A 19,637-nucleotide genomic window follows, 5' to 3' on the forward strand; every position below is an offset into this window, starting at 1 on the left:
GCGTTCAATTTAATATTGGGGTGTGTGTATGTGTGTGTGTATGTGTGTGTGAGAAAGAGAGGGTGGGGGGTTGGTTGACGATGCCCCAAACATCATTCAAGCAAATGACATGGAGCCTGACGGCAGAAAGAATGGTAGAGTGCGACACGTAGATAGCCGGTCATTTGGAACAGCTGTCGTGATTAGACAGCGCCCGTCCCAGTCGCTTGGCGCTCGCCGCGCTCTACGTTGTTTGGGGGAGCTTTAATTAGAGAAGTGACATTTCAGCCCGTGCCTCGGGGCTCATCAGGCCTCTTTCTCCTCACTCCTGTCTCCTTCTCATCTCCAACGGTCTCTCCCCTTTCTCCCTCCATCACTCCCTCTATCACTCTCTCCTTCTCCTCCCTGAAGCTCTTACTCAACTTCCTTTCGTTCATTTGGGGGGGAAACAAGTATTTTTTCTCCACTCCCCCCATCCTTTGTGTCTCATCCCTCCCTTCTTCCTCTCATTTCTTTTCTAACTGATTATTTTTACTTACATCCCTCCATCCTCCCCTCTTCTTCACAGCTTTATTACTTTCCTCTCTTCATCTTGTTCCTTCCTATTACAACTGACCAACAAGTGCAACAAGTCCCTCAATAAGTGTTATTGTGTTCCTGTAGGAAATAAACTTACCCTACCTTACAAACACCCTGCTCCAACCCTACAATCACCCTACCCTGCCCCTCCTCTCAATGATGTCAAGCATCACTAAGGATGTGTGTTAATCAGCAGCCATCCCAGAAGGCTTTGCAGCGCCGCGATAATGAATGTCAGATGATGTGGAGGTAATGTGTTCATGCGGGTGGAGCTGATGTCAACACTGTTACAGTGAACTGGAGGTCACTGCGACGACGAGAGATTGATTCAAGGATCAATGCACGATGGCAGGATTGTCCACGTGCTTCGAGTGTGTGAACCTCTGATTTTGTCACTGGCAATCTCTAAGGAGAAGGAGAGCATCTTCTGTTTCAAATGAACGCATATTAAAGTTCACAGATGTCAAATGAGATTTACCTGCAAGACTGTTTCTCTCTGCGGAATGGTAAGCTTGACAGTAACTAGCGCCGTGAGCAACACATTGCTGACTGCAGAATCCATCAGTGAGGATGGACTGCTGTCTGTCCACAAGATCCTTTGGCTTGTTGAACCCTATCAGATGCACTGGTGACTGTTCCCACCCATGTCATTTATCGACCGGCAGTGACTCACAGTCGCTGTCGTGTGCATCAACCAAGGTTGCGCAAACACACACATGCACGCACACCCACCCACACATACACAGAGACACACCCACACGCTGTGTCACTTCAGCTTAATTCACCCAGTAGGAGAAGCAGGAAGCTGATCAAACGGTCTTTCCTGCATGACAGTGATGACATTGAGAAAGACATCTGTGACGCGGAGAAGGCAACCGGCGTTGAGGCGAGAAGGGAGTTAATGTCCTGTAAAATGAAAAGCCATCTACATGAACATCACATCAGAACACAGAAGAGTGCAGCTCTCTCTCAGCGTTAATGGAGAGGTTTTTAAGGGTCCTTTCCTCAATGTTGTCCCCCCTTACAGGACACCCCTGACAGGTGCGCAGAGACGTCTCCACCCTCCACCAACCACCATCTCCATGTCAGTAAACCTCTGAAGACATTCGGCTGATTCTCTACGAGCTGCCGTACACAACAACCTGTCTGTTCAACCTCTTGCAGAGACTGCTTCTCTGTGAATGACTGGGCAACAAAAGCCTCCATTGATTTGTTTGCAAGGCATTTACAGGGGGACCCTCAGAGTGTTACAGTGACTCGATATTCCGGCAAGTGTTTGAAAGTTGACGTTTTCACAGCCCTCCAACGAAGCAGTTCTCCCTGTAGAGTGCGTTTACAGCGTACAACAGCACAGCACACGCAAGGACAATACAAAGCAGAGATGAGGTTAATTTGTGAAGCTGACAACAGGGCTGATGTGGCCTGAAGTGTTTAGTGACTCTCCACAGGGGTCGGTGACGACACTGAAGCTGACTGACACCTGACTGCTTCTACTTCTGCAGCCATGCTCTAAATCTGCTTGTGTACAGTAAACAAGCCACAGAGTCAGGAAAAGAGAGACAGAGAGGCATCATGAGACAAAGAGAGACATAGAGAGAGAGACTGTGTGTGTCACTCTCACACGACACGACTAAAACGCTGCCTGCCTCTGTTTCTTGACTGCCGCAGCAGGCAGGGTCACATTCAGGGAGAAATCTCCCTCACTGTTTGCTTGGATTAGCCCAGGCCCCTGTTCAAATGTATCTTGGCTGTCTCACACTGTCTGAAAGGTCAACAGGCCTGTAATGTTCCTCTCCTCTCCACAGTTGATCCTCACTCCCCGTCGGGTTTTTACCACCTTCCTGTTCCCACCCCCCTTCTCTGAAGAGTCTGTGGTCGGGGGGGGGGGGGGGGGGGAAGTGGAGCAAAGGTGGAAGGGGGGCAGGACTCCCAGAGAGAGAAGGGGGCGATAGAGCGAAGGATATAGGGAGATGGTGAGAGAGAAAGAGAGATAGGGGAAAGAGAGAGGGAGAGAGATAGGCAGAGAGAGAGAGCAGGGAGAGGTGGGGAGGGAAAGAAAGCAGAGAAAGAGGGGGTAGAGAGAGAGAGACAAACACAGGGAGAGAGAGAGCATCAAACTGTGGGAGGGGAAAAAGCGAGAAGCGTGCAAAGAAGGTCTTGAAGAGACGAGGGTAAGCGGGTCAAAAGACTGCAGAGAGATCACCTAAGCCCGCTGGAGGCCAGGGATTCCCTGATCGTTTGAGCTGAAACACAGGAAGACAGGTAGCAGTAAGACAGAAAGGGTGGAGGACACTTCAGAACCCCTCCCCCCTCCACCACCACCCTTCCGAGCACACAGAAAGAAAGAACGCCTTCATGTTTCTATTCTGATCGATAGAATATGACAAGCGCTCTTCATCCTTCCCTCAGAGACGTAGGGGGGTGAGTCAGCAGACAAGACTCTGGCTCTATTCCTCTGCCTCGAGTTCGGTTCGGTCCACAGTTCTGTTCTTTCTTCCCGCTCTCTTTCTCTCTCTATGTCTCGCACCCCTTTGAGTGCCGCACGCCCCTCCCTCTCCTCTCTCCTCTCTCCTCCCTACCTCGTTTCTCCACTTCTGCTCCTCTCACACAATCTCACTTCATGACTCTCTTTTTTCTCTCCTTTTTTTACTCACCTACATGCACATGGTCACGTACACACACACACACGCACACACACACACACACACACACAAACACACACACACACACACCCTTAATGCCTCTGCACCCTTTTACTCTTTATCAATCCCTCTTTCTCTCTCTAATTTTCTATTCTCTTCATCTGTCTCTCTCTCTCTGTCTCTCTCTCACTTTCTATTCAGTTAAATCCAACATAATTAGACAAGTTTCCAAAGATGTCCACAGTGAAGGGCTGCTCTGTCTATCTCTTACCTTCGCTCTCTCCTTCTCTCTCTTGCGTTCTCTCTCCTTCTATCTCTTGCTCTATCTCTCCTTCTATATCTTCCTCTTTCTCTCCTATCTTTTGCTCTCTCTCTGCTTCAATCTCTTGCTCTCTCTGTCCTTCTCTCTCCTTGCTGCAGTTGTGTATTCTGCGAGACGCACACAGACCAGCCGCCAATGCTATGCTAACCCCCTGCTACCAATACATAAAAAATCAATTAACCAAACACAGGCTGAAGTAGAGTCAGACATGAACATGACATTACAACAGAAGCTATGAATTATTAAGCCAGAACAACTGGTGTTATGACTCACTATGAAGGACTTGGTTACAGACGCGCTGTCTAGACACACGTTACTGTGCGCCGTGAATTGATATAAATAGCAAGCATCCCCGAGAGTCAGTTGATAGATCCTCAGAACAGAACTTGAAGGGGTATTTGTTTCAGACTTTATGTAAAGAGAGAGCTTCTGTACTGTACTGTTCTGTACTGTCACATACATGTTGATGCATCACATGTTTAATAACGTTGCACTGTAGCACTGTCACTGAATTACATCTCTCTCTTTCTCTCTCTCTCTCTCTCTCTCTCTCTCTCTCTCTCTCTCTCTCTCTCTCTCTCTCTCTCTCTCTCTCTCTCTCTCTCTCACAGACCAAACCATTAATTACAGAAGAAGTCACAGTTTCAATAGCAGTGCTTTAGCACTCAAACTCGCCAAATGTCATGTTAATCATAGGCCCAGCCGAATCCTTGCATTGGCAGGGCACTCGTTCACTTGTTCAACCCCGAGAAGATTCTGGGCCAAAGAGAGATTTGTTACTGTAAGTCACAATTCTGTAAGTGTGCAAGATATATATTTTTTTTTTAACAATTGACTGCAACTGCACGACAGCAATATAGTTCAAATTTGTATTTATTTATTACAAAACTTTCTATGATTTATTTATCCAAATTAACCATTAAGTTGCTCATATTTTCTTCATTTATGTAGTGAAAATGTATGTATTTATGTATGTTTGTATTTTCACAAGTGATTTGTAAGAATTAGTATACAATAACTACATTATAATTTTTGTAATAGGTGCCAGTATATCTTTTGTCGTACAAGTATATTTAGAGTGTATATATTTGTTACAACAATATTGAATTTCATAGACAGTGCTACCGTAAAATTGCATCTAAATGTTCCTCTAGATTACATAACAAACTGTAAATAAAGAGGGGAAATAAAGAGCGAAGTTGGGAACATCAAACGTCAGACAAAATATCATGTAGACCCCCATGTCGGTTTATAAAAATAACAAACAGACGATAACTTGTGAATCTGATGAGTGTCTCATGACTGTGGATCTGTCTGGAAGGGATTTATTTTCTGTGAATGAAACAATGCTGCATCTGTTCCTGTAAGAGCTCCACAATTCAACTCCTCAGTCTTGCTTCTCAGACACCTGGACCTTTGTTCGTTGAATGATAATCTGAAGTCACTGTCTGCCTTTGTGGATGTGCTTCTCCTTAGAATTACTCGATTTGAAAATAATGTCATGTGCAGTACCAGGAAAATAAATATCGCACTCACATTCACCCATCCACACACGCGCACGCACGCACGCACACCAAACATGCACATTGAAACAAAGAGCGGCTTCCAATATCGGAAGCTCATTAATTAGCCACTTTCGGTTGCATTCAATTGATGTGCCACCCGTCGCTGTGTACTCACAGCCTGCGTGACATCCTGTCCTACTGAAGCACCAAAATAGCCTCTCATTAACTTGGAAGATTCTCCTGAAAACACGCGCACACATGCACGCACACACAGACACACATACAGACGAGAACGATAAACACACACAGACACGCACACATACACACACACACAAACACGCAGATGATTCACCATCGCTAGGATGAGGGACATTAGGCTGTGACATGTCAATAGCATGATGGAGCACACAGTCCTGCCTACCGTCTGCCTCTTTCCGAGAGTGCGCTCCACTAGCTCAAACTGGGAGGAGGCGAGATCAATTGTTTCCACACAAAGAAACCATGATGGACACTCCACATCATTAGGAATGGGAATGTGTGCACAGCGCACCCGCCCGGCAGTCGCGGAACATTCTGGACCGTGTTCCAGAACGTCCTTTTTCTAGGAATGTATCGTCATTCCGGAATGCTCATGGGGCGCTGGAGGTTCCAGGAGTCAAAGGTTCTACCTTTGGTTCAACGTCACCCTTTCCTTTTCCACTGTATCCACGACAATGTGCATGGGACCCCGCAGAGACACAGGAAGCATGTTTAAAAGAGGACAGTCCAAAAGACAATTGATCTTGTTCGGAGACAATGTGTTTTGTCAGATTGAAGTCACAGGAGAACAAAAAAAAAAGAGGCTGTGCTCTCCATGTGTAGCTGTGTCTGTGAACTGACGTGACACAAGACACGAGCACTGGCTAGGGCCCCCTGTCCCCTCCCAGGTCATACATCATGGTGACAGCACGGCATACCTGCGGTGAATACATGTGACAGACTGCTGTAGTCTACAGAGACTAGGGGAAGAATGTACAGAACTGTACATAAAAGACTTACCTTTCGACATCTTACCACCTTCAGACAGAATGAGCCTCATTACTCACAGCATGGCAGTGTGGTTCCATTTATTACACAGAGTCATACGTATACAGTATACTGGAGAGATTATCTATAGGTAATCACTCTCGTTGCTAACTGTGTTTTCAAGACGTTGGCATTACAAATGCTTAGAGGTTGTTGTTCACCTCAAAATATGATATATACGTGGTGTTGATTCATCCCAATTGTAGCTATTGTGTTGAAATGATACTTCACGGGGGTTTTAACATTTAGAAGGCGAAATTAGGCTGAGGACCTTCTTTGCTTCTAGGTCAGAAGCTGTGACCCAGGATATACCATATATGACAACAGATATTATAATGCTGTTTACCAGGAGCAGCTGCATCGCTCATCCGGCCCCACAGGATATTTGTCGTCCCTATATGCAATAAATATAGACATGAGGAATTTTCAATGCAAGGTTTGCTAGCCTGGTGTGTTCTGGTCTAGTCTCAATAATGGGACCAATGACTATTAATAATACAGAGGTTGTGTGGAGAATTGAGATGCTTTCCAAGAGCAGTTGACACACAGAGCACGCTAGACTGAGTTTCAAACACCTTGACACACTATCACCAGCTGCATACCGCACGCATCCTGGAATCACAAATTCCCAGCACGTCTTTCAGCTGTATCACACAAGCACACGCTACAACGTTGAAAAATAGGACTGAACACCTAGTTGTAGCTACAGGAATGTGCTGGGTACAGATTTGGAGGGGGTGGTGGGGGAAGAAAACTCCCCAGGATGACTCATCCCCTTAGGCTGTTTCTCAGATGTGCTGGCTGCAAAAAATAATAATATATATATATATATATACATATATGCAGCCAGTGCTAAACCACCACGATTTCACCCCAGGATCATCATCGCTGGCAAATCTATGCTCCCTCTTTAGAAACATACCATTGTATTCCTGATACTGGAACCGTGCTTTTATTTATACTCTGTTCTGCCTGAATTTCAATGTCAGGTGGTGTAATTGATGACAGTTCCAAAAACAGGTTTTTGATCACACAGTCTCTGATATTGCTTACATTTTAGTTTTAGCATGATTTTTTATTCTTTATTGGATTCACTTGACAAATGGTCACAGAGGACGTTGACATAGTCATGGTGCTACCCCCAGGAATTGCCAATTGTTTTGCTAATACGTCTGATGAATGAAATCTATAATGTGTTATGATGCGCAATATGTGCAGCATTCTATTGGACTCACAGACGCTGGCTATCTTGAGACATGAGAACGTCATGTTTAATTTCTTTATCAATGAAAGCAAGGCGTGCAGTCTTATCAGTGTTATTGCATGTGTGAAAGCCGATACATTTCCACAAAGCCACTGTTATTATTTCAATGCATATTAACCATCCCACCTTTGTCTCATGGACATGCATGGAGAAATACACCCACACACACACACATACACACACATTTTTTCTCCCACACAAACAAACACACAAGCACATACACAAACAGAGCAGTACTGCACCGACATTGTGATGGCAATCTCGCTAGGCAGCGATGGCATATGATGTGCAGGTGAGTGTGTCGGCGAGAAAGGGAAAGTGAGTTGATAAGGCCTCCACAACCTCTAATTTCCTTCCAAGCTTCCAAGGGCTGATTTGTCAGATAGCTGGAGGTTTGCCTGCCCCCCAGCTCCCCGGCCTCCCGGCCCCCAGGCCCCGTCATGCTAAATCAGGTCTAAATAAAGAGCCAGTCCATCTCCTCATCTCACTCTCCCTTTCAGGAGAGGCTCAGTGTCTGACTGTAGACATGTTCAGACCACTATCTCTGGGGGCCACTATCTCTGGGGGCCACTATCTCTGGGGGCCACTATCTCTGGGGGCCACTATCTCTGAGGGCCACTATCTCTGGGGGCCACTATCTATGGGGGCCACTATCTCTGGGGGCCACTATCTCTGGGGGCCACTTTCTCTGAGGGCCACTATCTCTGGGGGCCACTATCTCTGGGGGCCACTGTATTCTTATGAATGTGAAACTATACAAGGATATTGTTGATATGGAAATATGGTGAATATATGTCCTTTGTTAGGGCTTTATCGTGTTTTATTTTGTTGCTACAAGCCAATAGGTCTGTCCCATTGATCTGAAACAACAAGAAGGAACCCCAAGTAGTGTTTTTCAGTTCCTTTCTGACACACAGCGCAATCCACAGGTTTGTTTTTCTGCTTTTCAGAGGTGTTGAATCAGATCAACAAGTTTTCACAAAAACACTTCCCCCTGTGAAGGAGTTGAACCAAACTCCAGCCTGTCGAAGAGCAAGTACGACGGAACGAGCGGTCAGCATATCTGGCTTCAAGGAAGTATGACCAACACGTGGACCAGTCAAATGCACACGCACATTATCCCTCAGCTGTTCAATGTATTTCCTTGTTTCAAAGCATGACTACCGAATCACGAGAAATTATACCAAGGATTCAAAAGAGCCACAAGGGCTTCTACAAGTTTAGTCAGTTTTTGACTCACACAATGCTCCAGGCATGAATGAAGTTGTCTCATTGCTATTTTGCTGTTGCTTTCGCAGGCTTGAAGTGGATTTTCTGCTGATGCCTGTGAAACTGGCCTTGCCAATATCACTCTTGAAAAAGGTGTTTGAGAAGTTGAAGCATAGTGGGAGGAAGTAACTTTGTGTAAAACAGTCAAACACCCCTATATTGCTTTCAGTATATTAAATAAACCGTTATTTTCGTACTTGTGGTTTTATTGTTCTGCTTTTTGTTTGTTTTGTAGTACTTGAGCTGAAAAAATGATTGAAATCTACAGTTTCTGTCCTCTCGTCAGTGTTCTAAATATGACTTGACATCAGAATGACAACGAGTTTGATGTGTGGATGGGCAAGTGAGCTTTCAGTCCCAAGACTGCTTGCATAAAGAACACTTGAGAACGGGGTAATCAATGAATCAGGAATCATACAGAACTTTCTCTACATCTTTTGACAACTTAACTTTTTCAATCTCTCAAGTTCAACAACTTGCTTTCTCTCTGTAGGATTTTCTGCATTTCCACATTTGGTCAAAACTGATAGTATATTTCATATCAAGTATGCTACTATAGCTCGAAGGTTAAGTCATGTCTGTCAAAACTTTAACAGTCTCCAAAATTACGCAATTCAGCATTTCCCGAAGAAGGCCTTCTCATTTTCCGAACATCAAGCTGACAGCTTCATTGGGTCCTGCACGACAGCTCATCAATTCCTCAGCTTGATAATTTGAGGTTTCAATGAGGAGATGACAGCAAATGTGGAGCTCACTTCCCATCTGAAAGCCAAGGTGCTTGTGAGGAAAACGTGGCAGTATAGAACGTGTCTTCTTTCGGGCCCTCAATGTAACTGAGGGGTCAGGACCGCAGTCCTCTGATTGGCTCTGCCCCGCAGCTATCTCTGGACAGAAATAGCAGTTACCTTGCATAATGGAGAATGACATGGACAGTCCCTGGTCTGTCCGTCCATAACCTTCTTGTTCTTTGTGATATACTGTGGATGTTGCCCGAAGGTTCAACAGTGGAACATAAAATAAAGAAACTTTCTTTTTTATATACAATTTTTTTCTAATATTACTAACCAAATGGGGAATTTGAATTTAAGCTGTGTGTCTTTGTATTAAATCAAATGTTAGCATATGTAGAGGTTTTTATAAATGTAAAATTGTGCCATGCAATAATCATAATCCCCATCTCAGAGGCACGCGAGGATGGTATTTCTGTCATGGACATCGTCATAATTTTCTTCTACAAAGCGGGCTAAAAACCTTTCTCATTTAGCCCAATATGGCGCACGTTACACGTTTCTTTGTGTACAAGTGATACGTGTCAAATAGGTTGCCTTTATTTGCCATAACGCTCATTACAGTTAGATCATCTAACGGTCTTGTTTGCTATTGACAAAAGAATGGGAAGAGTAGAACATTAAAGAAATTCGTTTATTAACGCATACTACCCATAGGCTTAATGGCTGTAGGTTTTACTTTATAAGCCTATAACCTATTCAAACGCACCGAGGACATGTAACACAAACTGTCTGTCTTCACATGACAGGGGCTCATTAAATTATATGCCCAGTTGTTATTGTTCATGCGTTGTCTACAGAATCTTTATTGGAAAATTAATAGATCTTAATAGAGGGTAATTGCTGAGAATTATGAGTGACAGCAAGGGCCGCTGTAGGGTACCCTGTTTGACATTTTATGATTCCTTGTTGTCATCACACTGGGGCAAATCAATGCCAACGGGAAAAACCAGAGTGGATTATAATTCCTGCTCGTGCAAACCACTGATGTTTTTGGTTTTTTTCCCCTCTGTTTTGCTACTTCCAGAATTCTTTCCGCTTCACTCCGCTCGCCTCGCCTCTCTTTGCCTTACGAGGTCTGCTGCCTCCAGAAGAGAGACAAAAGGAACACGCCAGTGAAAGACAGAACAGGAGGGAGAGAGAGAACAGGAGGGAGAGAAAGAGAGAGAGGTCTGACGTCACTTAGACCCATCTGACTTGCTCGCCCTACCTCCACTGACCAGCACTGCGTTCTGCAAATCTATTCCATACTCAGCGCGAGCAGGCTCAATACTAAATCAAGAACGGGAGGAAGATAGACGAGACGACAAAACGGGACTTTAGACTTTACAGTGGCTAAAGCCCAATTTGGAAAACGCAACGGCTACCATAGCCAATAGTCAGTGTTCGTTGTGAGATTAATTAATAACTGTTGATTTTAAATTGGACACACCAAAGAACTACACAGGTGGACCGAAGGTGACCGTTACCGCTGTATGGGTCCATGTCCTGTTTGGGTGTATTGTCTCTAGTTCTCCCGCCAACCGACGCCTCCAGGTGTTGCATCAATCCACCAACCCGAGGATGAGGAGGGGGCGCGGGCGCGTTGTGCTGATGGCTTCCAGCTCTCGACATTGATCCATTCTCCTCACAGCCGTTCAATGGGATGTCAAAACGCAACGAACGGAAGTCATCCGGTCAAGTTGAAAATTCTTCCTCTCAACCAGGGGGAAGACTCAACGAGAAAGACTAATCTATTGGAGTCGAAATTCACATTTGACGGGTAACGAAGGAACACTACTTATAGGCTACGATATGAAAGCGACCAACCTTTGAAATGTTTGTTTTTCTCGATCGATGGAACGTCGTTATATGAATGGCAAGACAAGGAGGACCTGCTGCGTTAGCGACGCATGACACAATCATAGCTGAAATTCACCATCATTCACATTCACTGTCTTCTTGAATGCGAAGATGAATACTTGGATGTGTTAAAATTAATATATCTTTGAACCTGTGTGTCTTACAGGAACACATTTCCAGTATGCACTGACAACGGCACCGTTGTAGGCGGACGGTGGGCACATGGTGGCAGTGGCTGTAGTTTTTTAAGACATCAAGCGTCATGATTTACGGGGATGCAATTGAACTGTCACGGCAGTGGGAGTGAACATCACAAATCTGCAATGATCTTTAGACGATTGGTATTCGTGAATTTATGCGCGTTTGTGTGCGTTATAATGACCAACAGCCGCACTTTTTCAACTCAGCTCGACACACCCCAAGAGAGCCATGGCAGCTCGATTCGATGTGCACATAACGTATTCACAGAATCGCTGAGCACGTTTGGCTAACTATTAAAAACAGGTAAATCACCAACAAAGCTACAAACAAACAAACAATGGAATTGTCGGAAGTTCGATGCTCCAGTGCAAGCGAAGAATTGTACACCATAAACAAAACCCCAACCAGTAACAGCAGCACGAGACCCAAACGGTTGCTGTGGCAGAACGCGGTTCGACACATCACCGAGCAGCGGTTTATCCACGAGCAAAGCGAAGCAAAAGGCATCACCCAAGACGAACCCTATGACCAGAGCATTAGGAAGCAATCAGCGGGTAAGACATCGGTTGGAGACAGACACAACAACGGGGGAACCAAAGTCTTCCCCGAGCGCGCGAGCAGCGACCTGGGTTTTCTCCAAATCGATTGCGCCCCGAGCAACTCGGACTTTTTCCTTAACTGGGGTTACACATACAGAGGCGTTATTTTTCCCACTCTTCGGAATTCGTTCAAATCTAGAGATCTTGAGCGTTTATACCAACGTTACTTTTTGGGGCAAAGGCGCAAGTCTGTGGTTGTGATGAACATTTTGGACGTGGTGACCAAACTGACTTTGCTGGTTTTACATTTGACTTTAGCCTCTTCACCAATGGACCCCATCAAAGGGATGCTTTTGGGCTTTTTCACCGGCATCGAAGTGGTCATTTGTGCCTTAGTAGTGGTTCGGAAAGACACGACTTCCCACAGCTATCTGCAATATAGCGGCGTGGTGACGTGGGTGGCTATGGCCACGCAGATTTTGGCAGCTGGATTGGGCTATGGACTTCTGGGCGACGGAGTCGGATATGTGCTTTTCACACTCTTCGCCACTTACAGTATGCTTCCCTTGCCTCTAACTTGGGCTATTCTGGCTGGGTTGGCCACCTCGGCTCTCCATATTGTAGTGCAACTAGTCATCTCCCCAAACGCACAGATTTCCACAAATCAGGTATGTATTATGCCCCTGCCGTCTACACCCTCACACCTCGCTTCCTTCAATTTCCCTAACAATGGCAGAACAACAGCTTCTTCTTTGTGTTCTATGGTCATTTGATTAATGTGATGCTTAGCCGTCCACACTGTACATTGTCAACAACATAAACTGTCCTGGGCAAAGTTGGCCAAATGCATTGATAAGGATATTATTCGATTTTCTTTAATGATTGTTAATGGATCATCGTAATTTTCACATACATCCCGCACCGGTTTGTTCAATAGGCCACGTTAGTTTATTTTATGTCCGATTATTTTGTAGCCTGATTTTGCAACTGCCAAAGGCTGTCTCTGGTTTCAGCACCAGTCGCTATCCACACCTTAGGTGCTGAAATTGTTTCAGGCTTATTTAGAGGTGGTTTACTGTAATAGTAAGACTGTGCTCCCCCTACTGGTATATTGGGTAAAAATACACCCATAACACAATCTCCCTAGGCTGATTGCGTCAATATCAGCGCTTTAGAGGTCAATAAAGGTCATGTTTATTCAACAGTTTCAAGACTATGCGACCGCGATGGTAACCAGTTATAAAGAGCTTGCAGTTGTTTTATGTTACCTAACACTAGATTTTCTGGCACTTATTTTAATATAAACGTGATGATTAAACTTGCCGTTGTTTGGCGGTTGGCTGTTTGTGAGAATTGTTTCTGCCGATTTCAAATAGGCTAAGTAATTTTAAGGCTTTTCGAGAACAACAAAGCCATAATCTATTCCCCTCAGAAAATAATGTTCTAGCAATCGGGCGTTTCACTCAGAACGTCAAGAGTGGCTATCAGCTCTTTAGATTTTAACTCAAAGCACATTATATGATCTCATCATGTTAAATGGGGCCTGTCAGGACAGTGTAAACAATCAGAGACAGAGGGAAAGATGGAAGAGGAGGAGGAGGGAAGGCGGTCAGGATCCATTAATAGTCTACAGGAGCCGTTTTGTATGAATTGGTTGAACAAACTGGTAAAAAAAAGAAGCAAATTGCATTAAAGATTTGCATTTAAATTGCATATTACATTGAATAAATGCACCTCTCCCAGTACAGCTACTGTAAAGCCTTTGGTGTGTGAGTTATACACAGCAGCTCTGCTGCACCAAGATCCAAACGCAAACACTGGGCAGATCCAAGGACTGCTCTGTTGGAAGTAATGCTATAATGTGTCTGCCGTACAATGTGAGTGGTGCACTGGAAATCTGCTGTTGGGTTAGTCTGATGTGACTGCATCACATGACAGCGTGTTTTCTGGGCATTCGCTTTAGGTTTTTCAGGGAGATCTTATTTATTCTGTAAACTATGCAGAAATAATTGCTTTTGAGAAATGTACAATACATCATTTTCTCTTTTTTTTTAAGGTAAGACTGTGCTGGATTATCCTTGCCTCAGTAGTCCTGTTTTATCATTGACTGTTGGTAAATTCTCTTTGAAGGTTTTCCAGGTTAAGGCTTAAATCTACATAAACTGGGTGATGGAATATCGTAAAATGATCTAATTCATTTCTGTTGCCATGTAATTCCCACATATCCTCTCCCTGTCCTGAAAAACTCTGCATCATAATCATGAGACCCAGCACTGTACAAATGAGACTTTTAAGGCACATGCTGAATATGTAAGAGGGAGATTTTTCTCTTCTTCTGTGGTTACAGATTCGTTTTTTTCTCTAATGCGTTGGCTATAAGGTTGTTCTGGGCCTTGTAAGAAAAGCTTGTGAAGTATGGAGCAAAGCCCAGCTGCAAATGTCGCAGCACATCCAATCAGGCCATGAGATACTCTGAAGACTCAGCTGATGTTGGTCAACCCAGTGCACCCTGCCCTGAAATACTTGCTAGTTGTGTTACACAATACAGTGCCTTTTTTGTTGTCAGCTGGACTCATGCTCGTGGGAGTGTCGGGTTCTGTTGGTTGTGGGCCAAAAGCCCCCAAGTCATGGCCTAGTGTTGCTAAGTTCGACAGATGCACTCTGCTGTGTTCCTCTAGCTGTGTGATCTTATGGTTTGTCTGGTCCTTTGTTGCTGCGTTGGTCGAGCCTGGGGCTTGCAACGTGGAGAAAGTCACGACTTTACACATGATACTGCATGTCTTCTCCCAGGGACACGTTACGGCGAAGGAACAGTTGGGTAAACATTGTGGGAAATCTGCTTTGAGAGAGAAGATGAATCCACTGTTTTTGTGTTTATCGTCGTGTGGTTTGAGCCTGCGTCGACCTCTCTTGAGCAGTCGGAGAGTGCAGGTTTGGCTCTTTTTTCTTGCTGCTGTTTGCTCATTAGTGTGTCTCAGCCATTTCATCTGCAAGGCAATTTAAAGATACGTATCTTCACACCTCTGTTGTGCACATATCCTGTGCAACTCTTCAGTGCTCTTCTGTCTCTATCAGACTCGCAGCTGTTCATTGATTTGTTAACCGTGCATTAACCCACCCTCATCCTTTCACACCTGTGTGCCAAGGTCTATATTGTATCTCCCTCGCCTTTTGACCACTAAGAACGCCCTTTATTGACACAGTCTTACCCCCAGGTCTGCTCCACCCCTTGAGAGCCTTGAGACCAGGCTCTAATTTACAAACCTCCATCGTATTGACTACATCCTTTTGTTTAGACTGTATTAGACTCACTTATTTGCTGTTAAGTAAATGGTTAATTACTAAAGTGAATTACAGTGATTACACACTGAATTTATTATCACCAAAAGCCAGAAGACAGTTTCACTGGTACCAGATTATATTCAAATGTATCTACTCTGACTATCCTCTTTACCTGAAGGAATATTTAATTCCATATAGACCTATCTACAGATTGAGACACACCGAATACCCCTTCTTTACTGTACCAAACATCTCAAAAGAGAGTGGCAGGCGTGCCTTTAAATTTAAAGCCCCCTCAGACTGGAATAGCCTACCAGGGTCTCTAAGATCTATCACTTCTTTGCACTCCTTCAAAATATCCCTTTATAATCACTTACAAGCAAATTATCGCTGTAAATGTTTTGCTCATGTTTGACTGGACTTTTCTTTCTTTTTTTATTTTTTATTTTTTATTTTTATGTATAAATATTGTACGTGTGTACGGGTGAAGGTTTGTGTATATGTGTGCATATATATGTATGTATATGTGTATGTATGTATATGTGTATATATACCTCTCAATATTACAATATGTATTCAATAAAGAGTCGGTGGGGTGGGTGAGGTCTGGAAGTGGGGGAACTTGAGCGAGTTTGAATGTGCATGTATTTGTCTTTGTCTTGTGTCTTGAGGACCCCCTCGAAAACGAGATGCTGCATCTCAAGGGGTTATCCTCCAAACAATAAATTTCAAATAAAGTAGGTTTTCTGTGTGGGATGGATAAGGGGGCGGGGGGGGGGGCAGGCAGGCTGCAGGCTTTTACAGCATTAGAGATAGGCAATAATGTTGCATCCTTAACTCCCTCACCTCCGCTCCACCCCGCCCCATCATCTCCCACCCTCCCTGCCTTTCTGTAAAACACATCAATACTGTGCTCAACGCCGTGGTTTCAAGCTCAGCTGGATCGCCTCACGCCTTTAACCTGCAATTAACTTATTATTTCTTCTCAGTGTGTTTTCCCCCCCGTATAAAAGGTCAGCAGAGCTTACCTGGAGTAGAGACTAAAACACCTTACGTTGGTGGTTTGTTTATTTAATTCAAATTTCAATACAAATATTTGTTAAAATGTAATATTTGAAATATTCCAAGAATTCCGGGCAATCAAACTTAAGTGAGAACAGGAAGGGAGAGAAGGTAGAGGTGGTATTCCAACCCAGTCAAACAGTGAGGTTGACGGTACAATTTCACAGCACCACTTCATAATCTGGCCTGACATGCTGTCACCCAAGGAGCAGGAACCTTCCGGTACATCACAAAGGCTTCAAAGAGGCACGGTAGAACACAACAAAGGGTTAAAGACAATGGTTGCTGGATGGAATCGGGAAATCAGAATATCAAAACCACTGACCCGTCTCACGCTTTGCGACTCGGCAATGTTGGAACGTCCCGTCGGGTAACTCAGCTGTCTCGAGTCATCATAACCTTTAGTGCTCAGTGCCCATTGAGACAGTGGCTTGGGGGGAATAGGGTTACATCAGCTAGTCGTGATGCTTGTCGTCAACTCAGCCAATCAAATCGAATGATGCTGCAAGATAACAGGATAATTAGGCCTGGGTATTTCCAGAGTGCGTGTCCATAGTACACCCACTGTATCTTTTCCCCACCCTCCTCGCTTTTTTTCTCTCTTTCTTTTTCCTTTGTCTCCCTTGCACCTCTCTCTCTCTTTGTCAATGCATAACTATGTAGAGTGGATGCAGCCAAGCTGAGCTAGCAAGTTGCGCGTGCCCAAAACATCAGAACCACTCAGTTCTGCGACCAGCAAGCCCATGGCGTGGGAGGTCTTGCGAACGCGAGGCGAGATGGGGACGGGGGGGGGGTGGATGTACGAGCCAAAAGAATGTCTTCTGAGTCACTCCTCTGAGGGCACTCTCTTCTTTCACCCTCTATGTCGTTGATCTGTCTTCTTCTTCTTTTCATTTATTCTATCTTTCCTTCTGTCCTCTCAGCTTACCTCCCTTCCTCCTCCTCCTCCTCTTTGTCTGCTGTTCTCCCTTTCCCTGCCTGCAGACCATGGGCGTGAACACTGGAATGGTTTTTCCTCTGTAGTGTTGTGACCAGACCTTGCTCTTAGTGTCGCTAAATATTTGATACAGAGAGGCTTGAGCCTGTCCACGGTCGACACAGGTTTTTCCGGGAGCGTTTTGGTGCCAAAAAATCGGAATGCCCGCGACCCTGGAAGAAGGATTCCCCGTTCCCTTTAGATGGAGAACTTCCTCCAGTCGTTTTGACTGTAATCCCACCATTTCAACACCATTTCAAAGGGTAAAAAGGAAATTCTGCATAGCCCCAATTTAAAAGGCTAAGTTTGTGTTTTGACTGAAACTTTACATGCTTGTCTCGTGGTCCTCCTTCAGTGTTTTTCACAGGGTTTTATAGGAAATCTAAAAGGGACATTCAGTTAATGGATTTAATGGTGACATAACTCAATTAAAATGGAGTTTTCTGGGCTTTGGGGTTCCATCTATGGGGGTGGTTGCCAGAGCAGAGAACTCAAGGTTGAGTTTTCCGCTGGCTGTAGTTTGTCAGAAGGTTTATATTGCTACCTTTGGCGCCATCATTCTAATAAAACGACTTGTCAGATAGTATTAGAAAAGATCTAGGATGGACTTGGTCAATAAAGAACACAGACTTACAGTCATTTCCTTACTGTTCTTGGCAGTATTAACGGTTTTACGGGCACAAAATCGATGCCAGAAAGATATCACACCTTGCTAATATTGACAGTGTGTGTGTGTGTGTGTGTGTGTTTACTGACCTTCAAAGTTGCCTGGGAGTCATGTTGTTCTTATGCTGACTCAGCAGCACCTGTTACTGTTTGATTGTGGCTAAACCGTGCAGTGGTCTTATCTATAGATGTCCTCTCTGCTCGGCTGAGCCAAGCCACATTTGGGAGTGTTCTCTGAATGTGATGAAACGATTCAGTTGGATTGACGAAAGGTGATTTTTAGACCACATACATTAAATGTAGCATGTTAAGTAGTCGGAGAGAGTAAGGTGAGGTCAAATATTGAATATATTGAATGTTTGATGCATTTCTTTAATGGGGTGATTCGGTGGCACCTTGTAGGCAGTTCTAGCGTAACGACAGCTTCGGACAACGTCAGATGTTTTCTTTAACCTTCATCGATTCCTTCACCACAACAAGGACATGGCATGCCGTGGCATGGACAGTCTGTATGGATTATGACCACGTTCTGTCTTGGGAAAGAACCTTTAACTAGGCTATGTGCCAAATATGGATGCCCCAGAGTGACCCGCCTCCCCACCCATACTGTCAGATGAACACAAAATCCTCCAGCATTAGACTCTCAACCAGGGGAAGGTCATATACAGTCAGGCATGGTATCGCCTTATATGAATTCAAGAGATATTTTACAGTTGTAAATACATTTTGTAATAAATATACTAGGCATATGCGTACACTTGCTCGCTGTCAGGTTTTTAGCATTTTAAATACCATTTAAAGCTTAAAGCCCGGGATTTTTTGTTTCCCCCCCCCCCCCCCACCCAACCTCTACAGTTGATTACTGTGCTGAAGACACTAATATTTTAGCCGTCTCAAACTGAGAGCAGTTTCAGGCTTATATGGGTGATTTTAGAGTTATTTTATGTTGAGGGTGATTTCCAGCAGGATTACCCGGGAGCAATCTATTCACAGCCCGGCACCCACGTAAGTCGACGTGCTCCTCGGGGTCAGCATTTAATGAGATTACTTTTGGGTTAGAGGGACCGTTCCCACGAGTCACCGACTCACATGATTAAGCCCGGAGCATCCCTCACCTCTGAGGTCAGCTGCTCTTGAGATCGAGCCTTGAGAGGGTGATGAAAACAGGCTTCCCCCAGGTCAGCTAGGCCCATCGCCTGTTGTGTTCTGGCAGAGTAGAAAAGGAAAGGCTTCATTGGATAGCTCTGCTTCTCCCCTTTCACTGTGGTCAAATAGGATCAAATGATGTTGTGTCGTGAAGGGAGGGTTTCCCTGTGAATTCCTCCCTCGAGAATGAGACGGTGAAAAAACGGGGTCCTACGGAGACATAACAGAATGATCTAGAGTTTCACTGTCAAGTCAACGAGACACACAGCTTGTGAGGGTGTGTGTGTGTGTGTGGGGGGGGAATACGACACAAGTGAGTTGGAAAAAAACACCCCTCCCCTGATATTATCCACCCTACGATTTGATCAGAAACACTGCATAGCAAAACACTGCATAGCAGAAACACTGCATAGCAGAAACACTGCATAACCTCTTAGACAGCCTCTTCACCAGGAGATCCATGAGTTATTTAAGGTGGGATGTAAAGGATGTATCATACAGCAGGTGATC

The 19,637-nt window shown here is 44.6% G+C and overlaps 1 protein-coding gene across 1 annotated transcript in view; it reads left to right on the plus strand.

The window, feature by feature from the left end:
* Window positions 1-10,527: 10,527 nt before the first annotated feature.
* adcy8 (adenylate cyclase 8 (brain)) overlaps window positions 10,528-19,637 on the plus strand; it is a 51,159-nt gene continuing 42,049 nt past the window's right edge. Inside the window, exon 1 of the mRNA XM_047026757.1 lies at window positions 10,528-12,663. Coding sequence (XP_046882713.1) covers window positions 11,794-12,663 — 870 coding nt within the window. The 5' untranslated portion in view covers window positions 10,528-11,793. The remainder of the gene's footprint in view (window positions 12,664-19,637) is intronic.

The sequence above is a fragment of the Hypomesus transpacificus genome, chromosome 10, assembly GCF_021917145.1.
Source record: "Hypomesus transpacificus isolate Combined female chromosome 10, fHypTra1, whole genome shotgun sequence".
Taxonomy (NCBI): Eukaryota; Metazoa; Chordata; class Actinopteri; order Osmeriformes; family Osmeridae; genus Hypomesus; species Hypomesus transpacificus.